The sequence below is a fragment of the Sesamum indicum genome, linkage group LG11, assembly GCF_026168435.1.
Source record: "Sesamum indicum cultivar Baizhima isolate 11 linkage group LG11, ASM2616843v1, whole genome shotgun sequence".
Classification (NCBI taxonomy): domain Eukaryota; kingdom Viridiplantae; phylum Streptophyta; class Magnoliopsida; order Lamiales; family Pedaliaceae; genus Sesamum; species Sesamum indicum.
This window is the reverse complement of record NC_142667.1, coordinates 10789738-10802948: the sequence shown is the minus strand read 5'-3', so window position 1 is coordinate 10802948 and position 13211 is coordinate 10789738. Positions and strand designations below refer to the sequence as shown.

Genomic DNA, 13211 nt, shown 5'->3' with positions numbered 1-13211 from the left:
ATCCTTAAAAATTAAGTGGTCTAATAAATTTCACAATCATCTAACACTGCAATACTAAATTTTGGAATACGCCAATTATATCCTTAAATATAATATAGTTATTATGATTGTAATAATAAAAGATAATTGATGAAATTAAAAAGATAGTCAGCAATTATTCTAATGTTTCGTGAAAGCCGCCATAATCAACTCAAGAAAATAATTAAGCGAAGGTTTTTATGATGCAAAATCATATAACAAAGAAACAAAACAAGGTTTTCTTTTATACCATAATCGCCTTTTGTATTTTTCTAATTCAAATTTTGTTGCAACTTTTCACGTGTATTTTTTCTTTGGAAAAATAAAATTATTAATTTTTTTTAATTTTTAAAAAAATAAACAAAATTATAATTCATGGGCATTTTGGTTAATTTACTATTTATCTATATACATAACCGAACCCACTCTTTTTATTTAAAATTAACCGTTGTGATACGTTGTTTATGTATGTATATAATAAATAATCTTTTATGTTTTAAAATATATTATAAGTAAGAGTCAAATATATAAACGGATACATTACAATTTATAAAAAGAAAGAAAAAGAATTATCAATTAATACAAATTTTAAAAAGTTGAAATAAATTATTTGTTTTATCATAAAGAGTATTTTCAACTTCATGAAAAATTGATATGGCAATATCATTAACTGCCGTTTGTGAAGGTGAAGGAACTTTTCTTTTTTTATTACTATAGATATTGACATTTAACAAAACTATCATTCTTATTACTCTTAGATGCATTTATATTAATAAGTATTCATATTTATTTTTTTAATAATTAAAATTATTTTAATATTAACTTATTTATTTTCTAATACAGAAATGGACTAGATTGTAAATTTACAAAATTAATCTTTCATTTGCAGTTTATTTTGTCCGAACCCAACAGATTAATATATTTGATATTTATTTTTGTCTCCACCGTTCCAAATAATTTAAAAGAGAAAAATATATTCTTTCCCTTCGCCTTTTACTTTACCTATCCTTTCCCAGTTCCCAAACGAGGCCTAAATTAGCTATAGCAGAGGTGAATTAGTAGGGACCTTTTTTTGCAATTATCCCACCAAAATGAGTAGAATGCATCACTAAAACCACAAACATTCTGTGCAAGAAACTTGAAATGCACCATTTCTTTCAGAAAGATATGGCGATTTAGTCCGTTTCCGTTGCTCTATTCACAATAGTTGTAGTAAATCTCATTCAGAAATTGTGAAGAGCCAAACATTTAAGCTACCTGTCCTGATAGCCCAAAACATCGAGGCATTGGATGACTTCACAAAACGTTCCTATTTTCCAAGGACCAACCCTGTTAGAATGCATAAGAACGTGTCTTCGTTTTGAGCATGGGATTTTATGTACATCTTGTCCCGTATCTTCTTTCCGTCTCCTTGCCCAACAAAAGCGTCGATCTTGTACCAAGGGACTCGTCCTTAGGAACTCTCGTAATTGTACTCCTGCAACATGAACTAAAATTCTTTCAGGCAATAGCAACCATCTGAAAGTCCAGACTTACATTCTGAAAGATAATCGGCAATTGTGCTTGAACAACTCAATAAACAGAGGACCGATGAAAGCAGAATAACCCGGACAATCCAGTTCTAAAGAGGAGAGAAAAGCAATCAAACTAAAAAGCTAAAGTGACTCTCATCTACCAATTATAAGACAGCATTTGCCAAGGTTCAACTGCAAGAAATCAGATTTAGCTGTCAACTACTAAAAAATCTAAAGAACAATGTAGGAAGCGTTAACAACTAGAATCAGAATGAGTGCCTATAAGGACATAGAAGTACAAATTGTCTCTCACCGTCTCCTCATCTTCATCATCATTGCAATCAGATGCAGCTGCATCGGTCCTCAAAGCCAAGGCCTCCCCGCCATTATTATTTGCAGTCACCATTTCTTCCTGTAAGTTTGTTGCCAAAGTATACTAATTATGTGTCAAAAATCATAGGAATCATGAAACTTAACATTGTTAATAGATTTCTAAAGAATAGCAAGTCATACTAGCTCCTGCTTTAGCTTCTCAAGGTTTTCTTCAAGTTCCAGGATGTGGTGCTTTAGTGCCTGCAGAAATTTTAATATAGTTTGGATCAAATTAGTTATCAGTACACACAGCTAAAGGTTTAATACAGGCTATCTAACAGATACTACCTCGCGTCGCTGAAGTTCAATAGAACGGGCTAAGGCCTGTCTTTTTGTGAGAAGATTTCTCGGCCTAAATGTAAGAGGGCGTTGGTAATTTTTTCCACGATAGACTATTATAGCATAGCCTTTGGTAGTTTTGTCCATGGATACCAACACCCCGCCACTCTCGGCTTCCAGCGAGACTGCAATATGCTTGACTTGTGAAAAAGTTTTGCGTTCTACAATTATTTTCACCAACTCCCGGTACTTCCAGTGTAAGTGCATATTTTCTATAGTACCATCAAAAACCTCTCGCCTCCCTAAGAGTGAATGAAGAAATGAGATACAGTCCATTTAGATGAGCCATAAATATAGTACATGAATCTTACCTAAAAGCAGATAAGGTTTCATGCTCAAACCAATCCGACGAAACAAAAATCTTTCCTCGTCGGTTAATGTTTCCAGATCTGTGGGTAGACTCTCTGGCTCTTGATTCTGTAACACTTTTTGCAAGGCCCTCTCAGCCTTCCCGATCTTACTTTTTGCCTACAGATATCATATTGGTAATTAGTGTGGCAACTGGATGTATTTGGACAAACTTCATTAACCATATCTTTTATATAACAACATACAATAGCTAACTTCCGCTGAAGAGAGTCGACCATAGAAGCATGTCTAGCTACAGCTGCATCTCTCATCATCTTCTCCTTTTCTGCACTGTTAGGGTGGGTCCCCCATCGTGAGGTTGCTGCGATAGTCTCAGCAAGAGTCCCTGCAACTAATGGCTGTTTAGATGCTTTGGCTTTTGGATCAATCAGCATTGCAGCTCTTTGCCGAGCCTGCTCTTCCTCATCCTGTTGGAGGGCCGTTGATCTCTCTGCTTCAATTAATGCACTAGAAACACCAGGAGGCAAGAAGTCATTGCCCCTGTAGAAGACAATAAATTCTTTATTCCTGGAAACTAGCGTTCCTCCAGTCAATATCTGCATGAAAATACAAGTTGAGAAGCTATTTAGCAAAATAATGATGGTCGTGAAGTATTGCTGCCGAAATTTGTTTTTACTCCCAATCACTTCCATTCCAAAATTTTCTGTGTTTTTTATGTTGTAGCTACTGTTGCTTTTTGTTCTTTATTTCTTAGTTCTTTTTTCTTTCCTCTGTTCTGCTTCCAGAAATAATTAGAGGGAAATGAATTGAAGAAAGTGCTAGTAATATGCGATATAACTAAATAGTTCTTTCTTTATTGCTAACCTTGAGTTCTTCGGCCATCCTTTCATTGGAAGTATTTGGAACACCACGCTTGATGGCTATTTTTGCAATAGCACTCTTTTCCCATAACTTTACCATGGCCATCGCAAGACCTTGCAGATCTCTGTTTCTCCCTAAATTAATGAGAAACATACAGCCACTAAAAAACCAAAACTAGTTAAATGAATATTACGAAATATCTTATATACTTCCAACATACCAAGGGCAAAATGTGGAGGCAGTAATCTTGCTGTCCTACGTAAATAAGTCATTTCTTTATCTCGCAAAGCTTGTCTAGTCCCATAAGGAAGAAGTCTAAATGGACTCTTAAATCCAGGAACAACAGCTGGCAGTAAGTCCGCATCAACAGGAAGTGGTTCACGACCCGACCAATCTATGAACCTTGGGCCAAGCTCATGCAACAGAAGGTCAAGCTCACTTAAATCCATTTGTTCTTCTTGAGATAAACTGTTATAATACTTTGAGTTATACACTCCGAATGATTCTGCAGCTCCATTTAGGCGTTTAACTTTGATGCTTTCAGGAGAATCTTCTTGAGAAGACCCTGATGCTCCAGCATCACCTTGAACATGCTTGCTATATGATTTTACACAATCAAGCTTGTACGTCATCCCTCTGTATAAGACTACTGAACTTCCAGATCTCCATATTACCAAACCTCCAGTTCTACTCTGACATATAGCACTCAAGTCAGAACAATATAAGAAACGAAGGATCCAGCACACAGATCCTAGTTGATGAAAACGTTATAGATCAAAAAGCAAAACAACTCTTTTTCATCCACAAGGGAATAAAACATTCTTGGCCGTGCACTCAATATAACCAGCAGCTACCGTATAAAGGTGATTCCACTAATATTTATGAACATGATAGATACTCAAATAAAATTCACCAACAAAACCATGAGCTCGAATTAGCCATCACTACTATACTTTTTTGATATAGATACAGTTATATCATTTTCCAATCAAGGATAGTGGAAACTGACCTCAAGAATTTCGTGTGTTCTCCTCATGTTCTTCGAAGGAGGACCTTCAAATTTTAATTTCACCACTTCCTCATGCTTCCACTTCTCATGGATAGCATCAACCAATGCCTGTGTCACACCAGCTGCTCCAACTTTCATTCTCTCCACCATTCTCAACGAAACATTTCTAAGCCTCTTTAACTCTGGCTCGGGTATTAATCTCTCTGCCAACTCTGTGTTCCTATTCCTTGACTTCTCCTCTTTCACAAATTCCTCATCAATCTTCCTCTCCCATGGTAATCTCATTAAATCATTTGCATCATTAGAACACTTCTCACTACTGATTTCTAGAGAGATAGTTGATAAGTCCTCCATAGCGGCAAAATCTTCACTCTCCTCATTACCCAAAATCTCATTTTTCTCCGACAATCCAATTGGGATATCATCAAATTCGCCAACTTCTTCTTCACTTCTGCCATTTTCTGTCACTTCCTTTACCAAATCCTCATAGCCCACGACAACACTGACCAAAGGGTCCTCATTCGGCCAATGTTCTTGAATCCCATGAAGGCCGTCGTCTTTTGGATGAACATTTTCTTGAATATTTCTCGAACCCTCAGAATTGAACACATTTTTTCTCCCATTTCCATGAACCCAAGGAGCTAAAATTGACTTATTAATTCTCTGAGATCTCTCTGGCTCACTCACACAACTGCTTTTTTCACTTTCTTCTTCAGAAGAAACATCCCTGGAAAACACTGACCTCTGTGCTTCAAATTCTTGATTTGTACCACCACTTTCTTCTTCCTGCCAAGGAAAATTTTCCCTCAAAGGCGGGGTTCTGATGGACCATTTGCTCTGAACTTGTTCAAGAAAACTTGGCCTGGGCTTTCTCTTCTTTTTCACCGGATAAGCCTTTTGCTTTGTTTCATTTTCGAGCTGAACCGTTTTCTGACAGCACGAAATTCTAAGTTTCCGAGGTCTGAAGCTTTGTAACGAACGGGTCTGTGCACCCAATTCAAGAAAGAACAGAGATTGTGAAGGAGAAACTCCAGAGGAAGGGGACAGGAAATTCGAAGCCACTGATGAAAAGGCCATCGCAGTGTTATAATTTTGGTAGCATAGCCAAAAACCAGAGAGAAATGACGCAACGAAAAACACCTCCCGGAGTTTGGCAGTAAAAATATCAATTTGCTCCTTTCAATTTTGTCCCTGTACTGATTTAGTCAATTTCTGTAAATCGGTGTAATGAAATATTAGATATTTGTTTTTATTTTAATTAAAATGTCACAAGAGTTGTAAAAAAATAAAAGAAAATTATAAGGTTAAATTTTAATCAAACTTTAATATATTCAATTTATTTCATATTATAATGGCATTCTAATATTTTAAAAGAACTTACTCTAATATGCAATTTCATTTTTATTTATTACTGCTAATTTATATAGCTGTATTATATTTAAAAATTATGAGTTTCCAATAAATAAACAAAAAAGGTAGATAGAGCAAATTAAATATGAAGAATCAAGAATTTAAGTTGTTAAAATAATTATAAAAAATATTATATAATGGAAAATTAAAAAAGTCCAATTTCCAACTATATATTGATGATTGGTTTATTTTTTTCATAGCAATATCTCGTGTTTAGCGATATATACGAATGTGGCTAATTTAGATGTATAATTCTATCATTTTTTTAAAAAGAATATTATCAATATCATAACATCTTCATATGCTCACGTCCGGATATCAAATATTATGTGTGTATATATATGTCCTAATGCTCATCAAATTTTCTGCAGAAAAGCATTTATAGTATGGGAAGAATGCCCTCCAGAAAATTAAGGGAGAAGGTTGTAGCATTTTGAAACTCAAGAATTAGGAAGAGAATTATGGGATAAACAAAATACTTGTGTAAAGGATAATGCGTGTAGAATTTATGAAGCACTATTTCACCTAATTATTTATGAATGAAACACTATTTTAGTTGAACAATTTCGATAAGAATATTTGAATTAATTAACAAAGAAACAATGGAGTAAAAAGTTGAGATGAAACTGCTGCCGTGCTCCTTTGGATGCTTTCAAAAGTACAAAAATTAAGGATTCAAACAATAGAGATCACATGTTAATATTGAAAGTATGATAAAATGGAAAAACAATGAAGAAAAGGCCACAGCTACACAACCAGAATAGAAAAGGCGATGGGTGGTAGAGCAACATTGTCTCCCTGCAATAACACAGAAAAATATATATTGTGGTTGTCCAAATGGAACCTCAGCATTGCAAGAATTTATCTATTATTGCATTCATACAATTAGTTCTCAGTAATATACCTCAGAGAATAATTGTGAAAAACTTCAATACTGAATATAAAGTATATTTATAATTATAATTACAATCTTAAAGCACCTACTTTGAACTCTCAAAAGGCAAATAATTATTTAATTTTGTAAATGTAATTCCTCATAAATATGACCTTATATATATAGGTTTTGCTTATGCTAACTTCTTGTTTAATTTTTTAATTTTGTTAATCACTTTGTAGTTGTAGATGTATTGAATTAATCATTAACCTAAATCTTGATACGAAAAATTACTTCTCTGAAAAAAAAAGAAATTTCCATTCAAGGGATTTTGGGTATTCATATATTGAGATAATTATATTTACATTTCTTGATTTATGATTTATTTATACAAATCAATCCTATTTTTTGCATAATCATGAAAACTGCCCTAACTGCCAAAAGCGAGTATAATTTTGTGTAATGTTGTTGATATTTTTTTAGATGCATGTACAATTTTTCAGAAAAGCAGTAGTGGTTTGTGTAAATGAAGTACGTTTTTTATGAGTGTATGTGTATAATTATACAAAAGACATGAATGCTTTGTAAATGAATCACAAATTAAGGGCATACATGTAATCACCCCTTATATATATACCATGATATCTAGAATGACAAATCATAGTTTGATTAATTAACGTTGTATGAAGTTACTATTAACGCATTAAACATGAGCCAAAACAAGTACACAAAGACCTTCAACCTTTTTATTCCACTACTTTAACCCAAATTGGCCTAAATCAATCTGAATCAGGCAGAGTTAAAAATTCTTTGTCCTGGTGATAATATGAATTTGGGGTCAAAGGTTGCTTTCCTTTGTCGGAAAGTTGGCCATTTGGAGCCAAAATGCTGTATCCAGTCTCCCTGAGATTTGTAATTAGGAAGATACTGCTTCACCTTGATGCCAGCTCTTTTGCAAAATCCAAGAATTTGGCTGTTGAATTCATCATAAATCTGGTATGCATTGGGCGGGCTTGAATGCAGAACTCCAAGTGTGTAGAACACATCCTCCTCTGGTATTACTGCAGACATTCTATCATCCCATCTGCACAAATTTGAGATTGATTATTATAAGTTGATGATTGATGAATGTTATGTAATAATATAGGAAAATGGTATTTTTCATCTTCTATCTTAGGGTTATTTACATTTCGTCATTCTATTAATTATGGAAGTCTCATCAATAGTTCAATAAATTACTAAATTTCTCATTTTTAGCCATTTCCTCATATTCTATTAGTATTTCGATAGAAAAACACATGATCGTTAACTCTAAGACCTTTTGGATGACAGCCATGCATGTGCAGCTGCCTTCTCCGTCAAAATAATACAAAATTTGATAAAATGACTAAAATTGAAAATTTTTGTAATTTATGTCGGACTATAAAGTGTTCTAACCCTAAAATATCTAACGAAAAATACGATTTTCCCTAATAATATAGATGATCGGCATTTGAGAAAGGGGGCGTACTTATTCCGGTTGAGTGGATAGAAAATTAAGATGGGGGAGGACTCATTGAGTTTGGGAAGCAAGGTGGCCAAGACTCCAGCATTGAAGTCAGAAATTCGGGACTTGGGAATGAAGAGATTGAGCCATGGATGAGAGTCCAATGGCGCTGTCGGGCTGTCCAAATCTCCAACTCTATGAAGGAAGTCGAAGAGGGAGGTATCTGCGCTGAAGATGAATTCTGGATTGTAGTTCAACTCCTTAAGCAACGTCTCAAAGTCCTGCAAACAGCAAAAACAACGTTACGTGCATGTCCTCCTGCATACGGATTTTTCAAGACAACTGCACATAATGTTGAAATTGAACGAGTCGTACGTACATATTAATCATAGATGAAATAATTGACGATGAATGAAATATATATTGTGCACACCTTATCAATGGTTGAAGCCGTCCGGTTGTCGTAATACTTGACCAGTTCAATGGAGTAGAGGATGCCTTGCTTCTTTAACAATGCCGCGATGTCGGATTGACGGGAAGGGGAGGAGAAGGAAGACCTCCAATCATTTGTTATATTCTCATCTGTGATGAGGAAACCTTCCACATAGTTTGGGGAATTGCTGGAGATAAGATGTTCTTGGTCTCTTGAGAATATGGAGAAATCACTGTAAATCAATCTAACCCATTTTACCTATGGCCACAACAAGAAAATTAGTAAGCAGAAGACATGGAGGATTTTGCACAAAAAATTTCAAAATTTAGTGAATATAACTTATAGTTTGTTCGATATTTAGTTCCTCGCGTTAAGGCTGGGTAAAGTGTAGTTCTCGTTCTCTTCTGTATTTTTTGTATTTTGGCGTTTTAAGCTATTATTTTTGTAGGATAACAAATAAGTCATGTAACTATTTTATTTTTTGCGATTTTGATTTTTCAATCACCAGAGTTTGCAAATGTTGTTGCCAATCGCATAAAAATTAAAAGTTAGATGATTTATTAATTACTATCCTAAAATAGTAAACGATTAAACGTCAAAATTGAAAAGATATAGGAGGGGAATTGCATTAAGCTTGTTAAGGCACATAACATATAAAATGTAGTAGAATGCGGACTACGTTTCATTAGAAAAGATGTTTTGACCCGATTGATTAGGAAAAGTTTAGTAAAACCTACATTTCAGTGATCATGTATCAGCAGGATCAGATCTTCTATTACAAATGGATACTACGACTTATATTACAAAGCACATATATATATATATATATATATTATTATATGTATTAAATGTTGGGCCGGCTAGAACTCAGGTGATTTGACTTAGATTTATAATTAATATTTGGTAAATAAGTTGTGTTGCCCATGACTTGTAATAATAAATTTTTTGATACACATACACATATGTAATTGGCCTGGGATCATGAATATATATGTATATATACATTTATACTTACTCTTGTTGGTGCTTTCTGTAAGATAATTCTTGCTCTGGTTATGATGCCGAATTGTCCCAGACCACCTAAAACTGCGAAAAATAGCTCGGGTTTCCTCTCTCTGGAGCAAGTCATAAATTCCCCTTTACCTAATCAAAAGGGTGGAAAATTCCATTAGTTAAAACTGTACAAAAATTACTAAACCGAAATATATATATATATATATATATCATTAATATCATATGCATTGAAAGAGAGTAAATGCATCACAAATACCTAGAGAGAATAAAAGATTTTCTCTTTGGTTTGATATGGTTGGATCTCATGATGCATTTTCATTTCATATATACATGCTTTGTATATTATAAAGATCATGTTATTAATTTTATTTATTTTATATATATGGCGTATATATGTGAATAGAATGGATGGTGCAATGATAATTGCAACAGGAAATTCAGTCTGTTCAAAATTCTGAAAATTTTAATTAAGGTCAAACTTTAATAAATAATTATAATTTTCCTAAAGTCTGAATTTGAAATAATATATTTTATAAACTTGTACCAGTAATAACGTCAAGTTCAAGAACATTGTTGATCTGAGGGCCGCGCTGAAACGACTGCCCGCTAATCCCAGCATTAGACAGCGTTCCGCCAACACTCAAGTACAAATAATCCGTCCACGACACCGGCGCCAGCCCACGTTTCAGCGTCGCCCGCAGCACATCAATCCACAACTGCTCAGCCCCAACATCCGCGTACGTCCCCTTCCTAGAAACCGTAATCCTTCTACGGGTTTTACTCAGAGCAGTCATGTCCACCACCACCCCGCCGCGCGCCATCGCCTGTCCCCTCACCGAATGCCCACGCCCTCTTGCCGCCACCGTGAATGGAGGGGAGCGCTCGTTCGACGACCTGATGAGACCAGAAATCTCCTTGACGGAAGACGGGAAAAGAACTGCTGACGGGATTTCGTGGACGATGTTTCCGTAGTCGTTGGAGGCTTTCTTGATGGAGTCGGAATCATTTTGCAGCACCTTTTTGTCGTAGAATGATAGTGCAGAAGGGTTTGCTGAAATTCGAGTGAAACAGCTTATGATGATGAATAAGAGCAGAAAGATTCCCATTTTACAGGGAGAGAAGATCAGAGAGTTTCAATGCCTTTGATGAGATGCAAGACAGTTTTCATTCATACTGAAGAGGGTCTATATATACATATATAGTGCAGGAAATGGATGTATATAATACAAGAAAATCAAGATTAAACAATTATTTGACCTTACATGCTATAACTGATTTATAGATTGAAGAATTCTTTGCTACTTGCATTCGATAGCATTAATTCAAAGTTCTGCTTACTTATAAAATTTTCATGTATTTTAATTTTCAAACAATCAATATCAGATATATATAATTAATAAATGACTACTATATTACAAAAACTAATTAATGTATATTAAAGTTGACCAACACTCATAGGGCAAAATTCTTTTTGGTCCCATTCAAAAATGTCATTTTTGTTATTATTGGATCCATAATTATTGCGAGTGTCGTCTTGGTACCATAAAATACAAAAATACATCTTTTTGGTCCCAAGTTAATGCCAGAGGCCATTTGCCTCTCATGTAGCCGTTAACTCCTATTGCCTCACGTGACTTTGACTGATTTTAATTTCAAAAGCATTGTTTAATAGTATAAAAAAAAAAATATTTTTTTGGGACCAATAAAAGAAAAAAATATATTTTCATCAACTTTGGCCACAAACTATAAGAAATTTTATTATTTTTTACAAAAATAAAAATGTTAAGAAAATTTTATTTTAATATATATAATAAATATTTCAAAAAATATAATTATTTTCATTTCAGATAATTTCTAGGATCTATTTTACTATTTTTTTAAATTAAATTATTATTTAATCTAAAAATATACTAATACTTGAGCATAAACTATTAAAAGTAAAATTCATTTTTTGACTAAAAGTATTAGATAATTTTTATTAAATAATAAATTAATTTTTACATTAAAATTATTTACATTCGAGATAAACTGTAGCAACTAATAATTTTTTTAAATTAAATTTTATAAATGATTTAATAGTATTTTAATAAACTTTGATCATAAACTATAAGAAATAAAATTTAATTTTTTAAAAATTTAAAAAATAAATAAATTTTATTTTAATATATATGATAAAATAGTTTATAACTTATTATATTTATTTTAGAAAAATTCTAGCATATTTTAATTATTTCTAAAATTAAATTATTATTTACTCTAAAAATATTTTAATAAATTTTGACTGAAAAAAATAAGAAATAAATTTTAATTTTATTTCTATAATTTATCTCGAATTTAAATAATTATAATTTTAAAATAAATTTATATTTAACAAAAAAATTATCTAATACTTTATTCAAAAAATATATTCTAATTTTTATAGTTTTTGCTCAAATATTAATATATTTTTAGATGAAATAATGATTTAATTTCAAAAATAGTAAAATTTATCCCAAAGATTATCAGAAATAAAAACAATTATAATTTTAAAACTATTCGTTATATACACTAACATAAATTTTTCCTAACATTTTCATTTTTTTTAAGAAAAATTCTTATAGTTTGTGGCCAAAGCTCGTCAAAATATATATTTTTTTTAATGGTACAAAGAAGATACATTTTTTTTATACCATTAAATAGGGCATTTGAAATCAAAATCAGTCAAAGTCACGTAAGTCAATAGGAGTTAATGCCATTAACGACAACATGCAAGGATACGAAAAGCGCCAGTCGTCATAATTATAGTATCAAAAATAAAAATGCCATTTTTTAACGAGCTATTAGAAATATATTTGACAATTTTATTAATATAAAGGATCTGAAAAAGCAGTAGTACAGGCTAAGTAATCATTGATTAAGCCTGTGATTCTTCTAACAAACGATTCAAGTAAGCATATTGTAATATCATATTTGAGAGATGTGCGTGGAACCTGGAAGGATACATGTGTGAAATCCTAGGCTATCTCCAAAAATCTATCTTTGACATTCGATAGATAATTAAATTCATTATAAAATCAAATGATATATAAGAAAATTAAGGTTGCGTTTATCCTCATTTCTAACTGCACATGACGACATGAGAGATTCTCACGCCAAAAAAAAATTCAAACGACGACTTATAATCTATATATATATATATATAAATAATTAATTAATATAATCAAATAGTCAGAAATTTGATGCGTTTACCCTTTATAGTTTTTTTCCCAAATGACATGAAATTTAATATATGGACATTTCAATGATTTTTCTCATGCCAAAATGAAATTTAAATGATTTTTCTTTGTTTGGTACTCAATTATTTATTTATATATATATATATATATATAATATATGGACATTTCAAAATGAATAGGAGTTTCATGTATCTAACAAATTGTTTGAATATAATACACCAAGAGGGAAAGGAAGTATTAGTAATAAGATTTTATCTGAAAATGTCAAAATTGAACAGAACATTACTTTGAAGCTCTGTGTTGCAAACTGAAGCTCAAAACCAGCTGAGAACTCAACTCTCAACATTCTCTCCCTGT

At 32.5% G+C, this 13211-nt stretch overlaps 2 protein-coding genes across 3 annotated transcripts; both read right to left on the bottom strand.

Annotated features, from left to right (window-relative positions):
- Positions 1–1141: 1141 nt before the first annotated feature.
- On the bottom strand, positions 1142–5593 carry LOC105173625 (CRS1 / YhbY (CRM) domain-containing protein). Of its 2 annotated transcripts, none has more exons than XM_088875384.1 (9): positions 4423–5593; positions 3634–4105; positions 3417–3547; positions 2798–3148; positions 2555–2711; positions 2193–2485; positions 2046–2105; positions 1846–1944; positions 1142–1507 (listed from the first exon to the last, which is right to left on the bottom strand). In XM_088875384.1, the coding sequence occupies exons 1-9, from the start codon at positions 5497–5499 to the stop codon at positions 1472–1474; spliced, it is 2676 nt and encodes an 891-aa protein (XP_088731510.1). In that variant the 5' UTR covers positions 5500–5593; the 3' UTR covers positions 1142–1471. The 2 variants fall into 2 exon arrangements, with proteins under 2 accessions (XP_088731510.1, XP_088731511.1); XM_088875385.1 differs by having other exon boundaries at positions 1142–1495; positions 4423–5592.
- Positions 5594–7295: 1702 nt separating this feature from the next.
- Positions 7296–10801, bottom strand: LOC105173823 (cytokinin dehydrogenase 2). The gene is made up of 5 exons (XM_011095704.3): positions 10184–10801; positions 9641–9768; positions 8626–8883; positions 8217–8473; positions 7296–7790 (listed from the first exon to the last, which is right to left on the bottom strand). Exons 1-5 carry the CDS (start codon positions 10743–10745, stop codon positions 7496–7498), a joined length of 1500 nt encoding a protein of 499 aa, XP_011094006.2. The 5' UTR covers positions 10746–10801; the 3' UTR covers positions 7296–7495.
- Positions 10802–13211: the final 2410 nt, after the last annotated feature.

Excerpts from the sequence above, each read along its gene's own strand:
- LOC105173625 (XM_088875384.1), bottom strand. The coding sequence starts at position 5,499 with ATGGCCTTTTCATCAGTGGCTTCGAATTTCCTGTCCCCTTCCTCTGGA. Across the intron at positions 3,548-3,633 it reads GCCTCCACATTTTGCCCTTG|GGAGAAACAGAGATCTGCAA; the intron begins GTATGTTGGAAG and ends TCATTAATTTAG. Across the intron at positions 2,106-2,192 it reads TTGAACTTCAGCGACGCGAG|GCACTAAAGCACCACATCCT; the intron begins GTAGTATCTGTT and ends AAATTTCTGCAG.
- LOC105173823 (XM_011095704.3), bottom strand. The coding sequence starts at position 10,745 with ATGGGAATCTTTCTGCTCTTATTCATCATCATAAGCTGTTTCACTCGA. Across the intron at positions 8,884-9,640 it reads TACAGAAAGCACCAACAAGA|GTAAAATGGGTTAGATTGAT; the intron begins GTAAGTATAAAT and ends TTGTGGCCATAG. Across the intron at positions 7,791-8,216 it reads TATCCACTCAACCGGAATAA|ATGGGATGATAGAATGTCTG; the intron begins GTACGCCCCCTT and ends AAATTTGTGCAG.